This window comes from Oryctolagus cuniculus, chromosome 9 (assembly GCF_051225735.1).
Source record: "Oryctolagus cuniculus isolate XC-2025 breed Fujian yellow rabbit chromosome 9, ASM5122573v1, whole genome shotgun sequence".
NCBI lineage: Eukaryota > Metazoa > Chordata > Mammalia > Lagomorpha > Leporidae > Oryctolagus > Oryctolagus cuniculus.
In genome coordinates, this window is record NC_142875.1 from 80765569 (window position 1) to 80784553 (window position 18985).

At 41.9% G+C, this 18985-nt stretch overlaps 1 protein-coding gene across 14 annotated transcripts in view; it reads left to right on the top strand.

Annotated features, from left to right (window-relative positions):
* The window catches only part of STARD13 (StAR related lipid transfer domain containing 13), a 585508-nt gene that overhangs the window by 331132 nt on the left and 235391 nt on the right, over window positions 1-18985 (top strand). For 2 of the 14 annotated variants that reach the window (XM_008273538.5, XM_008273541.5), the window contains exon 1: window positions 295-426. The exons of the other annotated variants lie outside the window; for them this stretch is intronic. In XM_008273538.5, coding sequence (XP_008271760.3) covers window positions 303-426 — 124 coding nt within the window. In that variant the 5' untranslated portion in view covers window positions 295-302. Of the gene's footprint in view, window positions 1-294; window positions 427-18985 lie in introns of those variants that run through there. 14 annotated transcript variants of the gene reach the window in all.

The following is an 18985-nucleotide window of genomic DNA, read 5'->3' on the forward strand; positions in this document are numbered from 1 at the left end:
ACAAGAGGGAGGGAGGAAGAAGGGAGGGGTGGGGAGCGCAGAGCCCAGGGGAGGGGAACGGAGAGAAAGTGGGGACGGAGTAAGGAGTCCACTGGAGCGCGGAGGGAGGGCAGCCTCGCACCCTGGCGTACGCGCGCGGCGCAGCTTCCCGGAGCTGGACAGACCCATGTCGTGCCCGCGGCCGGTACCGGGACCCTGGCGGGAGCGCCGCCTGTGGCCTCTGCCATCCTTGGGAGTGTGAGCCCCGAGCCACGCGGGGGAGGCGGTGGCGAACCCGATGGTCGTTATGAGGACGATTTAAAATGACCAGCAAACGGAAACCTTTCCAAACGCAGCTCAGGAGATCCATCAGCGAGCAGTTACGCGACTCCACGGCTCGAGCCTGGGATCTGCTGTGGAAAAATGTCCGGGAGAGACGGCTGGCAGGTCGGTGACCCCGGGGACTCAAGGGACCCGTGGGGCGGTGGAGGTGCGGGTCCGATCATCCCGCCAGAGCCCTCTGCTCCGCGCCACCCAGGGCTCCAGGGCACGGGTTTCAGACCCAGGGCTGGGCCGAGCAAGCTGCGTGCACCACCCTCGCTGGGCGGCCCGAGTGCCCGCCCGCTCGCCGCGCCCCCGGGCGGGTGTGGGCTCCGCGCCCCGCGCACCCGCTCTCTGACAGCCAGCCTGGGCTCCCAACGCGTGCCGGGAGTGCGGGCAAGGATTACCTGGAGCGCCTTCCTCCAGGTGGCCGCTTCGCCACCGCAGTGAAGAAGTGCCCAGGCTCTGTGGCGCTCCGAGAGGGCTGCCCCTCTCCCACAACGGACAAGTCCATCGAGTGGGTGGGAGGGGCAGTCGGGGAGAGGCCAGGGAACATGTGCAACAGCCGTTCCAGGGTGGAAGGAGAGAATTTGGAAATAGACGGGTGGAGAGTTGGTGCGAGCAGCTAACTGTCCACAACCCTGTCCAGCTGTGGATCAGGCTCTCCTCACTTCGGGGTTTCAAAGGAAGGGTGTGCCTTTGGGAATAGAGGAAGAGAGGAGGCGACTGCTGAGCCAAGGCCCCCTGCTTAGGTCAGAAGGGCAGCCTCCCCTTTGGTACCTCCACCCTCCACTCTCTGCCACCTTGTGGCTTCACTTCTGTACCCTCTCCTTGCAGAGCCCTGAGGGCAGGGGAGGTGAGGCGTTGTAGGTCCTCTTGGTCATTATATCGTACAAGGGAAGGCGGCCCAACTTCAAGCATAACTCTCGGGAAAGTAGAAGGTTGAGGGCCTCCTTTGCCCAAGTGTGAGCCGCAGGATGATGCTTGGTGGGACAGGCCCACCTCCCTACCGCGGGCGACCACTGTCCTGTCTCTGGACTTTCTTGCTTCTGAGACCTCCCCAGCATTGGCTCCGGGTTGGGCCATGGCCATAGGGGCAGAAGAAGATGGGAAGTCTGATCAGAAGGAAAGAGTGCCAACACCAAAGAGGTGTGGGAAATTTAACTTTTTCTGGCCCCTCCCCCTTTTCCCAATTTACCTTATAAGAAGGTACAAAAGTTTGTGGGAAAATGGGATTAAATGAAGTTGACTTTGGTGGCAAGAATTTTGAAATCCATGCACAATTTTTTCATGATATGTATTTTCCACAAACTTCTTGAACATTGCTTATATATATGATTTCAAAGTGGTTTTCCCCCAGATCAACTTATCTTTTAATTTCACTTTTCCATGAAGTTTCTGAAGTGCTCTTGTTAAAACAAGGAGTTTGCTGATGTCCCACCCTTAAACCTATACACCTATACAGCCACATCCCCGCCAGAGAGCATCCTGGAGGAGCATGAGAGCCTGTCACCCTGAGCAGAAGGTCTTTATCTAGCTAACTGAATCAGGCGGAGTAAGGATGATTCCAAGACTCACTGTTGTGAGCATAAAAGGTTCATGCCGTATTTTCCCTCCAACACAGTGACTCCGTTTAGTAAGGACCCAAGAAATAAACAGACTTTTCGGTCCAGACCCAGAAATAAATTGTGGTCACCCAGTAGTTTTGACTGTTGATGCTTAAATACCTGTATGTGCATCATAGAGCTCAATTAATGACAATTAATAGCTTTCTTTGTGATCATGCTAAATTGTATAATCTCCATGATGGATGGGATTGGAGAAGGTTTTGTGGTCTGGTAAACTTCTGTTGCTTCATAACTGCAGAATGCTTCCTGCCAATGTCTCTTTCATAGTTTCTGTATTTAAGTTTGTTAAGTTTGTTAAATCAATGGATCCTCAGGAAACAAGAAGTCTTTCCAGGAGGGCTGCCAAGACTGTGCTGAGTTTTTATAGAAGCTGAGACCAAAGATGACTGCAGCCCTGTCCTTTTCAAAAGGAGATCTAAGAAGGAAGAGAGTATAATGTAAAGACATAAAACTATTGAGATTTCCAGGAAAGTCATATATTCCCCTGAGTTTTAGACCTTGTCAGTAAGGCAACAGAGGGGAAAAAGTTTCAATCTGTGAAATAAACTATAGGTAGAGATTTTAAGACCATGCACATTTAGAAATGAAGGCTAAAAGTAGCCTCAGAATGAGAAGTATGAGGGTTCTCTCAGAGTAGTGCAATTGTTTTTTTTTTTAAATAGCAGTATGAGGTTTTAAAATGTTTAATCAGAATATTAATATCTGCTTACCCGTAATCTGCTTACCACTCTGCTTGCAGAGGATGCCAGCAGGTTATTCAACTGGGACCAAACAATCCTCTGTGAAGCAGACTTCAACTTCGGCTGCGCCCAGCAAGCTGGGATGCTTGCCACACAGCCAAGCCAACTCCATGAAGGAGCTTTCAGATGCAAATAGATTTTCTTGGGTTTTCTTGCTAAGGTAGCTAAAATATGGAACTTTGGCCACAAGACACTGAAATACTTAAGTTATTAATGTTGGCATCAGTTTGAGGTGAAAGTGTTCTTCACTTGTCAAAGTGTTCTTTATATGGTTCAGCTGAGAATATCAGAAGGACCAACTGCATGAATGTGTTCCTAGGGGGCATCTGTCCTGCCCAGAGATCCTACGAAGCCACTGTCTTTTGTTTTTGTTTTGTCTTTTCCCATCAGATAAAAGTTTTGTGCTGGGTCTTCTTTATCAGACTAACATTTTCTTCTTACTACACTTAGTCCATGAAACAACGTTCAAAGTGTTTTAAAAAACTCATGCTTGTTTCTTAGAGAGTTCTGAAGGCAATTGATTCTCCCCATTGCTTTTCTACATCCCAGCAAAGAAAATTCTTCTAGCTCCCTCTGACTTCTTTTTGTGAAGGAGAACTGTAGAAGCCATAGTGTTGTGAGTCCACAACGGGCAAGGGGAAGATCATATGCAACAGGAAACAGCCTTTCTTGGCATAGGTCACAATGACATAAATAAGGAAGCCAGTGGGAGGACTAGATGTAAATGGTGCTCAGATGTATTCATTTAATTGCAAAATTACAAAATAGGGTCATTGTTTAAAAAAAAGAACTGATATTTGGAACCCCTTTTGGGTTTCTAATTCTGTGGCAGCTGCTGACTTCCCATTGGACTGTAGCATTTTTGCCAGTGCTTCTTGTTTTCCTAAGATTCTAATCCTGTAGGGGTCAGCAAGAGTTTTGCTCACCTGTCATCTCAATTTTTCAGTCATGGTGGTATTGTTGTTTATTTCCAAAATGACTAGGTTGGTTAGTAGTCAAAACAGGATTCAAATTCAGATCAAGAGAAGCCAATGGCCATCTGTGTCCATTTCCTATTATACCTCACTGTCCTCTCCCTAGTCTTTGGGGAGACACGTGGATCCCCAAATTCTTCCTGAGACTCCCTGTCGTTTGGTTTGCATTTAGAGGAAAACAGAATAACAGGAAGAGCTGAAAACATTACTCTTTCCTCACCCCTGGAATGACAAGGGTAATCCTCTGCACCTAAAATAGCTTGTCCCCCTGTCATCTCATTGGGCTGGTTAGTGTATGGGCTAACAGAGATGTGAAGCAGACAGTCATATATCTAGCTTGTGGGAGACCTATGTGGTTCACCTCACCCACCACCATTGCGAGGCGTGCAAGAACATGATGCTATTGTAAATCATGAATCCCCAGCAGGTTTCTTCAAGGAAGGTGAATGACAGCTTCTTTTGCTTTCCCCCAGTTCCCTAATCAGCGACTGCTGGTGAAAATTCTCAACTTTTACAGCATCATTAAATTTTCTGAGTAGAGGCATATGCCTTAGCTTTTGGTGTTGGTAAACAACTTCAACTACTTTTCAACTGTCGGTCTGAGAAAATCTAAATGACTTTTCTGAACCTTTCTGTTCCTTTGTTTTAATCCTCTATTCTATTTTAATGGAAATTTAATCCATATGTTTGATTCCTTTGTACTCACATAACAATATTTAGGTAGCTTGTGAAACTAATTGATGTCTAAGCCTTTTGATCTCTTTATAGGCTCATTTTAAATCATTTCTCTGAGACACAGGAAGTTATATTGCTGCCAATAATATACTAACTTAAAACACTGCAAAGTTTGAGTTTCACTAGAAACATTAATTCCACCAAATTTTAGTGAGTTCTTGTCATGTTAAAACAGTCTCATTGATTCTAGAAGTCAACAGTAGCATCCTGTGATATGATGTAAACATGAGATTGAGTCTTTAATGCAAAGCAAGATCAAGAATAAAGCATGGGCCATAAAATTTCCTTATTAAAATCTAAGTGTGTTCCATGATATCAAAAGTACAGGATGATACTAGCTGAACCTTTTCATGTATTTTATATTCTTTTTATCACTACCTTTTTATGAAGAATAGGCCATCCTATTCTATTAGGTTTTTGTTATTATTTCAAAAACCTCTCTTGAAGTGGGACTTCATTGAGTTTTGATCTATATCAACAGTTGACAAATTGAAATTGTGTAAATATACAATTAAAATCAGAGAAGGAGAGTGTGTCACTTATACAAGGGTACTTCAGAAAAGTTAGTGGAAAAATGAAATTAAAAGGTAATTTTAAGGGCTGACACTGTGGCATAGTAGGTTAGGCTTTCATATAGGCGTCAGTTCCTATCCTGGCTGCTCCTCTTCTGATCCAACTCTACTTATGGTCTGGGAATGCAGTGGAAGATGGCCCAAGTGTTTGGGCCCCTGCACTCTTGTAGGAGACCAGGAAGATCCCACTGTATAGTCTGGGTTGAGAACCACTGACTTGGATAAAGTACTACATAATGACCTAGAGAATTCTGAGTCTAATGCACGGCTAAACAAGTTGAGCATTCCTAATGTGAAAATCTGGAAATATCTGAAATGCTCCAAAATTCAAGACTTTTTGAATGCTGACATGACTCTACAATTGGAGAATGCCACACCTGACCTCAAGTGGCTGGTTGAAGTAAAAATGTAGCTTTATAACAGAGTTTATTCAGTATCTGTAAGTGAAAAATGACCCACTCTGCCCTGTCAGCTGTGATATGCAATCTTTGTTTTATGTACAAATTACTAAAAATATTATCTAGGAATAGCTACTTGGCTTAGTTATTAAGTCACCAGTTGAATGCCTGGGTTTGAGTCCTGTCTCCACTCTCAATTCTAGCTTCCTACTGATACAGATCCTGGAAGGCAGCAACAGGCAATAGCTCAAGTTCAGTCTTGGCCACCCACATGGAAGACCTGGATTGGATTCCCAGCTCCCAGCTTTGGCCTGACCCAGTCCTGGATATTGAGGGCAGAAGTGCCTAGATTCAGGAGAGGCTAGTATTTTTCTCTCCTCCTCTTCCTTTCTCTCTCCCCTCTCCCCAACCACGCCTTTCAAATAAATACATACATAATTTTTTTAAAGTACCATCAGACTCTGTGTATAAGCTATGCATGAAACATAAATGGATTTCATGTTTAGACTTTGGGCTTATCCCCAAGATAGCTCCTTAAATGTATGCAAATAGTTCCAAATCCAAAAAATGTGGAATCCAAAACCCTTTGGGTCCTAAACATTTCAGGTAAGAGATACTCAACCTGTATTCTAAGCCCCTGATAACAGTTTTGCTTAAATGAGGTCAAAGTGAGCTTGTCATGTTATAGGGACAGAAAAAACAAAAGGTCAGTACTGCCTGAGGAATAGTGACAATTGTGGTGGAAGATGGTGGAGATCGTGTCTGATGCATCACCGGGTCATGCTGTAAGACCAGATTGGCCTGTATTGCAGGGCAGGAAGTCTAGATTCTGTTCTACGTGGGATATGAGCAAAAGACTAGGGATAGGCCTTCGACATAGTGGTTAAGGTGCTGCTTGGAATGTCCAGATCCCGTATAGGAGTTCCTGGATTCAGTCTTAGCTCCACTCAGATTCTAGCTTATTGCCAGTGCTGATCCTGGAAAGCAGCAGGTTATGCTTTACGTGATTGGGTCCCTGCCATCCACTTGGGAAACCTGCAGTGAGTCCCAGCTCCAGCACTTGTGGTCTTTTGGGGAGTGAACCAAAGAGTGGGAAATCTGCTTCTGTCTTTCTGTTTCTCACCTTCTGTGACCCTCTGTCTCTCTGCCTATCAAATCATTTAAATAAATACATAAGTAAATTAAAAAATTTAAAAAGGAACAAAAAACTTTAAACAGAAGAGTCATGAGATCTGAATAAATTACTACCTGAGTGGTTTCAGGTGAGATACCAAGACATGGACTAGGGTGATCGTCGTGGAGATGGAGAGGGAAGGTCAGGTTTAGAGTATGTTTTGGAAGCAGAAACAACTGCTGACAGATTGACCATTGGAGATGAGGGAGAGGGACTTCTAGGTTTGGAATATGAGTGGATAAATGGTGGATAGTGCTATCGGGTAATGCAAGGTGTCCAGCGTGTAACAAATCTTCCCAGGCAGACGAATCAATTAATTCACAGGCTTTTGTTGGGATTCCGCTCCCAGGCAAGGTTCCCCGGTCCCAACAGAGCAGGGAGCGGGGGAAGTCACGCGTCAGAGATTGGGAGGGCTCCTTTTATAGATTCAGGGCATGGGGGTTAAAGGTTGAGGTGGGTCCGATCCTCATTGGTTGATTCCCGGAAGTGTAGGCCTTCCTTCCTTGTGGATCCCAAAGCTACCAGGTAAAATAGAGACAACAGACAGCTTTACATAGCAAAGAGGAAGAGTGAAGAGTTCTCTGTTGACCGCATTAGCTTTGGAATGGCATATGTAAATATCTGTATAGAATTATATCCAAAAATAAGTGTCAAGGAGTTAAATTTGCAAGTGATTGTTAAGAAGGACCGTCAAAGAGGCACAAATTTGACTACTCTATAAACCTTGGAACTGGAAGAGACTACTTAGGAAGACAAAGGACAAAGGGGAGAGGCCAAAGACCAAGTTGTAGAACATCTTTTATTTAGAGTACAAAGTTTACATATAAATACACACATACATAAGCTACATTTCTGGGAATTAGATTGCAACACTGCTCCTGAATTCAGCTACCAGAGTAGTGCTATACCGAATAATAGTTTGTGATAGATCTACTCATTTGGGGACAGAACCGTTGATGAGTATAGACAAATCATAAACATTTATTTCTCACTAATAAAATCTTTTTAATTTAAAAATTGTATGGCAAAGGCAAAATGGAAAATTTTAAGTAACATTAGGAAGCAAGATTGCTCCTTACATGCATAAATATATACATATTAAATTATATAGTTAATTACATGTGTGCATATAGTTAATCAAAAAATTTTTGGTATGAATACTTCTCTTGTTGCAATAACTTGTTAGGTCCACATATACTGGGGTCAGAACTTTGTGTTAGGTGACTTGACCAGTGTCATAGTACTCAGAAAAAGTCTCATCAAGAAAAGTTTGCCCCAGAGGAAAGGTTCTGGACATTGATTTACCCAACATTGCATATGATTACAGACCTTTATCAGTATGTTTTGCCCACACTAAAATTGGTTGAGTTGAAATTTCTCAGGGGAAGGGGCCAAGCGTTGTGACATAATGGGTAAGGCCACCACCTGCAATGCTGGCATCCCATATGGGTGCCAGTTCATGTCCCCGCTTCTCCATTTCCTATCCAGCTCTCTGCTAATGGCCTGGAAAAAGCAGCAGAAGATGGTCCAAGTGTTTGAGCCCCTGCCACCCATGTGGGAGACCCAGATGAAGCTACTTGCTGCTGGCTTTGGCCTGACCCAGCTCTGACAATTACAGGCACCCGGGGTGTAAACCAGCAGATGGAAGACCTCTCTCCCTGTCTCTCCCTCTCTTTCTCTCTGTAGCTGACTTTCAAAATAAATAAATAAGTCTTAAAAAAAATCTCAAGGAAAAACAGCCAGTTTCATAAATTTTTGTGTTTGTATGGACAATAGTTTTTTTAAAGATTTAATTATTTATTTGAAAGGCAGAGCGATACAAAGAGAGAGATCTTCCATCTGCTGTTTCACTGCCCAGATTGCAGTAACAGTTAGGTCTACGCCAGGATGAAGCCAGGAGCCAGGAACTCCATTTGGGTCTCCCACATGGGTGGCAGGGGCCAAAGTACTTGTGTCATCATTTGCTGCCTTCCCAGGCACATTAGCAGAAAGCTAGACAGGATGTGAAGTAGCCAAGACTCAAACCAGCACTCTAAGGTGGATGTGGGCTGCTGATATCGGAAGTGGTGGCCTAGCCCACTGTGCCACAACATTGGCCCCTGTAAGGAGGATAATTTAAACTAAGCATAACCCTTGGAGGCAACATGGTTTCTCCAGGAATTGGAACAAAGAAAGACCATGTTCATTTGCTGTTGGTGGTTGCTCTGAATAAGAGACCCGAGCCCAACTAGTTGGCTGAAATTCCTTCAGGCCACTTGATTTGATTTTCTGTGAATTATAGATCTTTTATCCATGCACTGCATTTCTCATGAAATTAATATCTACTCCTTTGTGCTTTCTAATTTTTATATTGAACAAAATAACATAAAGAACAATTTTCCTGGAGACCTTGTAATTTTCTGGGGGTTTATCCAACAGCATATTTCTATCCTGCCATTGTGTAAGTTTAGTGATATTGCAAAATGAAAACAAAAGTGGTTTGAAAAGTATTACAGCATTCCTGGCCTTTTTTTTTTTTCTTCAGAGCCCTTGAATGTTTAGTCCAAAACAGTCGAGTTGAAGGACAAACATTTTTGTCATGTTTGTAGTTAGTCAATAAGTATTTATTGAGCCATGAAATGCATCCTTGTCAAAGCATGTTGAGACAGTAGTGCAGGATATTAATTCTGTACTGTGGCTATATCCTGGCAAAGCACATAAATTTTATTATGCTGCTAAAATCACTTAACTCATCTCTTTGACCAGAAATAGAGCAAGCTTCCAGAAATTGCAAAAGGACGGATAGAATGTGCCATGACTACACAATATTGTATTTGAAAATCTGCTGTGTCAAGGCATCTTAAATTCTCAGTCTATTTCCTTTGTAATATTTTTATCCAAAATGGAAGTTTCAGAATCTTACGGTCCTATTATTTTTATACAATAGAGCATACATTATTTATATTTCATCATGGCATATTGCATTTGTTGAACACTCCTTTCTCTTTCCCATCCAGGAGATTAAATGAATAGAGACAGTTGCACTCCATAAAGATTAATACATGTACTAGCAATGATATTCAATTGGAGAGTCCAATAATGTACTAATGTACTTCTTTTCTTCTCTCCATCTGGATAAAGTGGAAACATTTTCAGGTTCCATGAAGGATTTTTAGAAGTTTTTCTACTGAAGCTTAATATAAGGATACTTCACAAAGTTTGCAGGAGAATGAAATTCAAAGATAAGGTTATTTTGGTGCAAAAAGTTTGAAATCCATGCGTATCAAGAAGTTTCAGAAAGTTCATGGAAAATACATACATAGATTTTTGAAATGTTTTTTGCATCAAAATAGCTTTATCTTTTCACTTCATTTTTCCGTGAACTTTTGAAAGACATTTGTATTCACAATTACAGATAACAACCTTAAAGCGCAAATGTCTGAATACCTGGAAAATGTACAAAATATAAATTAATATCAACTTAATATAAATTATACTATAAATTAATATAAACTACTCTGCCCCTTCATAAGAATGCATGGGTTGACACTATGGCATCACAAAGATGGCAAGATAGTGCTTCCCTCACTTCCCTGATGCTGAGTTATATTCATCAAAGAACAGTGATGGATTTTATCTTTCCTAGCCACAAGGAATTGCCTCCATAGCCTTGAAAATGAGTCCTATCTTCCTTTTAGTGCTAAAAAAATACTCCTAAGCAATAGACACACAGAGGAGCAATTGTTAAAATGAAAATAAGTTTAAAAAGTTTACATATTCAAACTATGATCCTATAGGCTATTTTATTCTTTCCAGAAGGAAAGAAGAGATGCTATGTGCAAAGTGTTTGATTTCTAGTTCTAAAATACAGATTAAAACAATAATGACACACAAAAAAGTATTCTCTTATCCATTTAGAGTGGCATTGTTAAGCTGGGAAAGGAATTGAAGCTTTTTGGGATATCATACATATAAAATCACAACTGTATAAAGAGTAATTAACATTTGTGAAATTAGTATAGGTTAAGTCATAATGTAGATATATATTTGTAGATATATATTTGCCATAACCCTGGCTACAGTGCTACAAGCATTGATTGCCCAGAGTCTTAAATGCATGAGGTTTAACTGCATGCATGCTACCATGTGGTGGGAGGTATAGTCAGGGTGAGGTGTTGTGATGCAATGGAAGATTACCCAGGATCCTGCCATGCTATCGTAATTCAGAGCAGCCACTGACGCCAAAACTACATGGGTTTGAATCCTGCCTCTACCACATAAGCAGCATGGCCTTGGGCAAGAAAATGAATTTGAATGTTGTTAGTTTCATCATCTTAAAAAGAAAGTTAGCATAGCACTTATCTAGAGTGCCATTATGAAGAATAAATGAATTAATATTTGCAAAGCACTATGTAAGATGGCCAGCGCCACAGCTCACTTGGCTAATCCTCCGCCTGCGGTGCCAGCACACTGGGTTCTAGTCCCAGTTGGGGCGCTGGATTCTGTCCTGGTTGCTCTTCTTCCAGTCCAGCTCTCTGCTGTGGCCCGAGAGTGCAGTGGAGGATGGCCCAAGTGCTTGGGCCCTGCACCCACATGGGAGACCAGGAGAAGCACGTGGCTCCTGGCTTCGGACCAGCACGGTGCACCGGCCGCAGCAGCCATTGTGGGGTGAACCTGTCTCTCTCTCTCTCTCTCACTGTCCACTCTGCCTGTCGAAAAAAAAAAAAAAAAGCACCATGTAAGAGTTGATTTGGGAAAAAATACAGTTGGCCTTCTATACACATCAGTTCAGCATGTTTGGGTTCTGCATTCAAGTATCCAACCAACCAAAGACTGAAAAATTTTTAATTGTACTGAAAATGTGCAAACTATTTTTGTCACTATTTCCTAACCAATACAGTATAATAGCTATTCACATAAGGTATTATAGGTAATCTAAAGATGCTTTAAAGTATAGGAGACATGTGCATGGGAACATTTTATATATAAAGCATTTGCAGATTTGGTTATTTGAGAGAGTTCTGGAACCAATGCTCAAGGAATATTGAGAGACAACTGTATATATAAATGTGGAATGCAGCAGCAGGGGACATGTGTTCCAGATAGGGGAGATCCTTTAAATACAACATTAAACCTCCCATTCCCTTCACTTCTGGGTTCTTCTGCCTCATTCCCATATTTTATGCAACTATTTTAGATCCCATTTCCAGAGATTTAAAGTGCTAAGACATTTACCTCACTCTCATTTCCCTGATTGGGATTTTTAAAAAATCAAATGCTAACTATATTGTTATCATGGTTGACAGCATCTAGTATAGATCCGTTAGTGTCACAACATGAATCATTCATTACGCTAACATTTTGTCCTTCTGAAAGATAATTGGTTATGGTTTGTTCATCAAAATCACCATCAGCTCTAGATTTATGCAACTAAAAATTCATTCAGATGCCCTTGGCCTAAATGAAATTTGATGGTAGTCTAATTTAAAAAATGAGACAAGTTGGGGCACATAATCGCTAAGGTCCCATTCAGATCTGAAGATCAATGAGTCCGTAAAACTAGACTGTATCTAAAAGAAACCTAAGCATCTTAAGACTTTTAGGTCTTTTTCTGTGTGGATTTTGTGGGATGTAGGATGAAGGAAAGGCCAGGGAGCTGGAAGTGTGCCCCAGAAAACCTACCAGGGTTACTTCCCATGTGGCGTTAGATGCCTGGCTTAGATTAACAGCAGCAAATTATTGCTGTACCTTCTGTTGTTGGTCATGGATCTGCCATAATTGGAGAAAGAAGAAGGAGAGGCCAAGTTGGGAGTCCAGGGCCTGCCAACACCTCTAAAATCCCAATAGTTCCTGTACCCCAGTCATAGAGGACTCGCTGCAGAACCATGTTGCCTGTGCAGTCACCAAGGGCTCTGAGCTTAATGCTATGCAGTTGCCATCTTGAAATCCTTAGGAATTGTTGAGCAGAAGGCCCATGTTTTCATTTTGCAGTGGGTCTCATGAATGATGCAGCTTGCTGTGCACTCTGGGGAAGCTAGCTAGCCCTTTGTAGAATTGTGCCTCGCTTTGAGAATTCACCTTCATTGATGACTTTGATGTTATCACAGTAAGATAAAAAGCATCGCAGAAACAAGTCAGAGAATGTTGGATCTAGAGGGTTCCTTGGTAGCCCTCCCTTGAGCATTTTCAATTTGCAGTTTACATCCTCTGTGCCCCTTCATCTCCAGGAAGGTGAACCTCCAGTAGAGAAAGTGTATTTGTTTTACTTTACTGTTCATTGATTCTGGCAGCATCATTATGGAGTAAGGCAGCAACATAACCCCTGGTGTTTGCTGAGTGATAATGATTGTGTTTTAGTTATTACATTTATTGAAGCAAATGTTTTAATTAGTTTTTTCAGAATATTGTGGTGCTTATGTATAATAGGACATTGGGACAAGATACACTTCTTGGTATGACTTTCAGGTCCTTGTTTTGGAAATTTCTTAATTAAGCTGTTCCTCAATTAAATATTTATTTATAATGTCCATAATAGATTAATTCATTAAGCAACTTCTATTAAAAGCATTAAAGCTATTTCCTGGGCAGGTTTCACTTCGTGTACTTATTTAGAAAAGGAAATGAGGAGAGGGAGCAATAAAGCCCATCCTTTGTTACCAGGGACTCTCAGTATGTATCTGCCAGTGTTTTATGTTGTCACTACACCCATCTGTCTTTGAGGAGAACAGTAAAACTGAACAGAGTCTAGTCTCATAACGTCACATTGGCTAAGTCTTCCTTTACTAAGAGCCTGCTCTGTGCCAGGTCCCACACTCAATGCTTTTCTGAATGCCATCCTTCTAGGACACCGAAGCCGTGCTCATCACTCCATTTTAATGAGGAGTTAAGTGAAGTGACTTGGCTGAGTCAGCATAGGTACTGAAGTGCAGGGTGGGATTTCCTTTGGCATCAAGTTCCTGCCTTTCGGTTCACTCCTGAGGACCCAGTCTCTCCTTGCCTCACTGGAAAGATTCCTTTTCTGTCAGAATAGAAGGGCCAGCATTGTGGTGTAGTGTGTTAAGAGGCCGTGTGCAACCCCTGCATCCCATATAGCCACTAGTTCAAGTCTTGGCTGTTCCACTTCTGATCTAGCTCCCTGCTAATGCACCCCGGGAAAGCAGTGGAAGATAGTACAAGTACTTGGGCCCCTGTATCCACATGGGAGACCTGGAAGAAGATCCTGATTCCTGGCTTTGGCCTGGCCCATCCTGGCCATTGTGGCCATTTGGGGAGTGAACCAGTGGATAGAAGATCCTCTCTCTCTCTCTCTCTCTCTCTCTCACACACACACACACACACACACCTTCCCCCACTCTCTGTAGCTCTGCCTTTCAAATAAATAAAATTTTTAAAAAGCCACTAAAAAACTACCAGAATAGAGAAACTCTGTCTTTCAGTTTTAAAAAGACTTATTTATTTATTTATTTATTAGGCAGAGTGGCAGAGAGAATCTTCTACTGTTGGTTCACTCTCTCAAATGAGGGAAACATCTGGAGCTGATCCAGGTCAAAGCCATGGCCCAGAGCTCCATCCAGATCCCCAACATGAGTGGTAAGAACCCAAGCACTTGGGCCATCTTCTGCTGCTTTCCCAGCCACATTAGCAGGAGCTGAATCAGAGGCAGAGCAGCCAGGATTCGAACCTGCGGTCCTATATAGGATACTGACATCACAGGCAGTGGCTTCACCACTGCACCACAAAGCTGAACCTGTCTCAATTTTTAAGAAAAATCCTCACCTCCTGCTGTATAAAACACAAGATAAAATAACTTAGTAGTTGAAAAAATAGAAGAATGTCTCTTTACATATTTTATGAATCCTGCCTAGCAAAATTCCAAAGGGTGAACTGATTGATGGTGGTAAAAGTATGAAACTTGGCTGGGTTCTCCCATAATCAAGTCAACATTCTCTCCTCTTTCTTTTCGCTTAGAGAACCACCTGTGAGAGCACGCAGAAGCCTTGTAAGTCATCTTGTCAGAGCCATTTCTTTTAGAGATGCTGATATAACCTCAGAGATCAAATTAACCTGTTCTGGGCCACTTATCTCCTTAGGAATACATTTTAGATTAGAGCCTAACTCGAAGTTACACCAGGTTATTCCTGGATTACAGGTGATTGTGTACTTGGCTATCCACTCGGATGTGAAATGTCCATTTCTGAACTTTGTCTGCCAGATGGCAGGCTTTTTGAGGGAACTGGTGGTACCTTACTTGCCATCAAGAACAAGGCCTTTCCCACAAGGTGGATCTTGTACATGTTTCTTGGTAGCCCAACCCGCTGACTCAGTGACAGATGAAAGGAAGGACTTTCTAACCAAGGGATGTTGAAAACATCTGTGTGCTTCCTCCTAAGTGCTGAGTTCACCTCCAGTGACCCCAAGTCCTGCCTGCGCTGCCAGGACCCCACCCCCAGGTGTCTGGCACACCTGTCAGCTCTGTGGGTTTAAGCACGATAACCCATTCCCACTCTCCAGCCTCCTTCTAAGGTGCAATCGGAAATTCTCATTTTACAGTTAAAGGAAGCGAACATTGCTGTTGCTATTACATCTTAGGGTGGGGAAAATGGATAAGCCTTAGTTGAAATTTAAACATTTATTTGCCATCTGTTTAAGATGAAAGCTCCCTTCTCACCACTTTTAAAAATAATTATAAAGCTAGAGGGAAAAAAAAATCAGCTTTTAAAAACTAATCTCCCAAATCATATGACTTTGCTTTCATGGAGACGTCAAGGTTCTCATTCACTTGATTTGTTCAAAGGATACTTATTAAGCATCTTCAATGCCAAACATTGTGCCAGCTCCTGGAGATTCAATGAACACAACAGACAAAATCCGTGCCCTTACTAAGCTTCAAGTAGCAGGGATAGATAATAATAAATCCATGCACAATATGCAAGTGTTAAGAGTAGCATTGTATGAAGAAAAAAGGATGAAAAGGAGCTGGAAAATGAAAGGGATTCAATAGTCAGATAAGGTTCTTGGGCAGTATGAGCTACTAAAACAGAATACTATAAACTGGGTGGCTTCATCCAAAAACTTTATTTTATTTTATTTTATTTTATTTTATTTTATTTTATTTTATTTCTAACTGTTCTGGAGGCTGGAAGTCCAAGGGTGGGGTGCCAGTGCAGCTGAGTTCTGATGAGGTCCGTTTTCCAGGTTGCTGTTGTCTTCAGGTTGTATCCTCAACTCAGCAGAAGGAGGGCAAAAAGGCCTTTGGGGACCTCTTTTATGGAACAGTGTGTGTGAGCTCTCTACCCTCATGCCTTAATCTCCTCCTAAAAGTCTCAGCTCCTATATCTGGGTTGAGGCTTCAACGAATGAATTTTGGGAGGCACCTTCAGTCCACAGCAGAAGGCCTTTCTGGGAAAGTGAAGCAGACTCCTTCTGACATCTGGGGAAGGAGTGTTCTAGGCAGAGGAATACATTACGAATCAGTGCTGAAGCAGGTGCATGTGGATGTTTGAGGAAAGGCAAAGGAGGTCAGGGGACATGGATACCACTGCTGTTATTACCTGTTAGGGTGGAGAAAATGGGCAAGGCATGGTTGAAATTTAAACTGGAGCAAGAAAGAGCAGGAGGAAATGGGGTCCAGGTCCTCTGCAGCCTTAGGCCTAGGCACGAATCTGCAAAGGATCTTGGGTATGATTTGCTGTGAGCAGTGAGCTAGTTTATGGTGTCAAGGGTAGGAAGAAAAGGTGAAAGAAGCCAGGACTGGAAGCAGTGAGAATTCTCAGAAGCCTCCCTAAAGTATCAAATTCAGTTCATGTCTAACTCAGTGATTAAAAAAAAAAAAATCGCTAATCATCTAAGGACCCTCACTTAATTAGGAAGAGGGAGGAGATACCTCTGACCCTCAGGCTTTTACACAAATGGGAGAAGTCGGCTAGATTCAATCATCCACTCACAAGCATTTGTTGAATGAATATATATCAGAGCCTCTCTTATGCTCTGCACTGAAAATAAAAGAAGATGAACTAGAGACCAAGTCTAAGCCTCAAGGAACTCTCAGAATGGTAGAAAGAAGAACAATATTGAGAAAGATCAGAGGATGGAATGACTTTGCAGAGGACATGACCTCTGAATTGGGCCTTAAAAAAGGAGAGGTTACTCTCTGAGGACAAAGAAGAGCAGAGCACATGCTGAGAAACAGAAGCCCAGTGCAGGATAAGCAATGATCTGGTATCACTAGGACTTGGCTCAAGGAGAGCAGATCAAGAATGGAGGTCAGAGCCGGGAGATGAGCTTGCACAAGTCGGCTGTCCATGGCCCGTTTGACAGTCTGTCAATCCTCCTCTTCTGCAAGGATTACATGGTATTTCAGCTTCTTCTGTGTGAAAGCCAGTAGAAGCTGCCCTTGGACTCTTGAATCTTAATCTTTTCCCAGACGTTCAGCATCCCATCCATCATCTTTCATGATGCTGAGCAGCACCTGCAGCCCCTGCTCCCAGCCAGCACTGTGATCACGAGGAAACACAACTGATAGCCTCAGTGCACTGTGCTGCCACCAGTGGATATCATATTTTGTATTTTCACATCACATCATGCCTACAAGATACCATCTCTTGTGTGTACATGAGACATTAAACACTTTATTTGAAAACAGGCTTTGTGTTAGATGATTTTTCTCAAGTGTAGTCTAAAGTAATGTTCTCAGAAGCTAACATGAAGAAACTTCAAAAAAAAATGACAGGAAATGAAATTAAAAGACAAGTTTATCTTGGTGCAAAACATATTTGAATTCCACGCATAGTTGCTATTATGTGTATTTTCCATAAATTTTTGGAGACTCCCCAATATGCATGGATTTCAAAATAATTTGTGCTAGAATAAATTGATCTTTTAACTAAAAAAAATAATGTTCTAAGCACGTCTAATGTAGCCTAGACTAAGCTATGGTGTCTGGCATGGTACATGTATTAAATGCATTTCCAACCTCTGATAGACTTCTCAGGATATGACCTCATCATCCGTCAGGGAGCGTCTGCACATAAATATGTGAATTCATTTTCTTTCCTCCATCAATAGCATCACAAGTCTCTGTTAATTTATATGTCCATATTTTCTAAATTCCTTTGCCCTACAATTTTACACTTGATCTTAGCCTTTTAGGCAGAGAAACGATGGCCCTACAATTTTATAGAATAGCTTTTTTCTTGCATAGATGTTGCAAAAGGGCATGAAATCCTCCATCGCTTTTAAGGATGCTTCTGCTGAGGTAGCAGAGCCTATAGGACTTCTGGGAATTCCTGGTTTCCAGCCTCTCAGGGGCTTCTTCACTCTAAGCCTTGGTGCCGTTGCTTGGGTTTGCAAGTTTAGAGTTAAAGTGAGTATCAGATGCACATGTGTTGCAGTTCAGAAACTTGGTGGTGTGTTGCTTCCACAGTGGAACTAATATCACCTCTGGATCTGTTTTTCAGAGGTCTTTTGGGCAATAGTTATTTTAAAAGGACCCTCTTGGATGAAGATCTGAAATGGATATGAAAGGCCATATTTATTCATTCAAAAGCATTTACTGATGACCTTCTTTATGCGAGATTGTGTACCAGGTATTGGAGATATATAAAAATGCACCAGATAAAATGTTTTCTTTCAAGGAACTTGTAACTATTAATAACTTTTTACAATTCTTATGAGGAAATATAATTTTATGGTTTATTTATTTATTTACCAAATGATTTTAGGCCAATAATTTTGAAAGTTTACAAAACGTTATAATTTTTAAAATTTCTTTGGTTGCTCACAAGTTCAGCCTGTCATGGAAAGCTGAAGGTATTTACCTGACCTACTGATTAGGGGCAAGAAATAAAAAGCAGGAAGAAAGTACTAGGTCAAAAAAAATTTTAAAAAAAGAAAGTACTAATTCATGCTGCACAATTTGAGAATATCCCTTGAACAGCTGCATTGTAACACTTACCCTTTTTGTTCCAATGAAGTTGCTCTCTGGAATCCTCAGATATCCGTCGTTGCCCTGAGGGCTCTTCAAATGTCACCAGGGCAACAACAAAGCAACACACATGAAGCGGGCCCTCTGTGGCATTCTTTATGAAAAGCATTGAATTAAATTATTGCATAACAATTCATCTGCATACGAAAGGCGGTGAACTGTTAGAGAACCCAGCAGAAAACAATGCTGAACTTGATTCCTACCTCCACTGACACCCTTGGAAATCTTGTTGTGACCCAAGTCTTCTATTGGATTGTGGGAAATATTAGCTGTACTTATGACCTCAAGGGAATTATGAGCTAAATTAAGGAGATTGTTGAGATGTTTAGAAAAAAAAAATCCCATCTGTCTGTTAACCCCCATGACTCTAACCCTTCTTTATCAACATTTCAAAAAACTGAAATTTCCCATTCTGGTTGAAATCATCGCTCCCCACCATGGAGATCCTAGCAAAACTGACAATAGTTAGCATTGATTGAGTCCTTACTTTGTGCAAGAGACG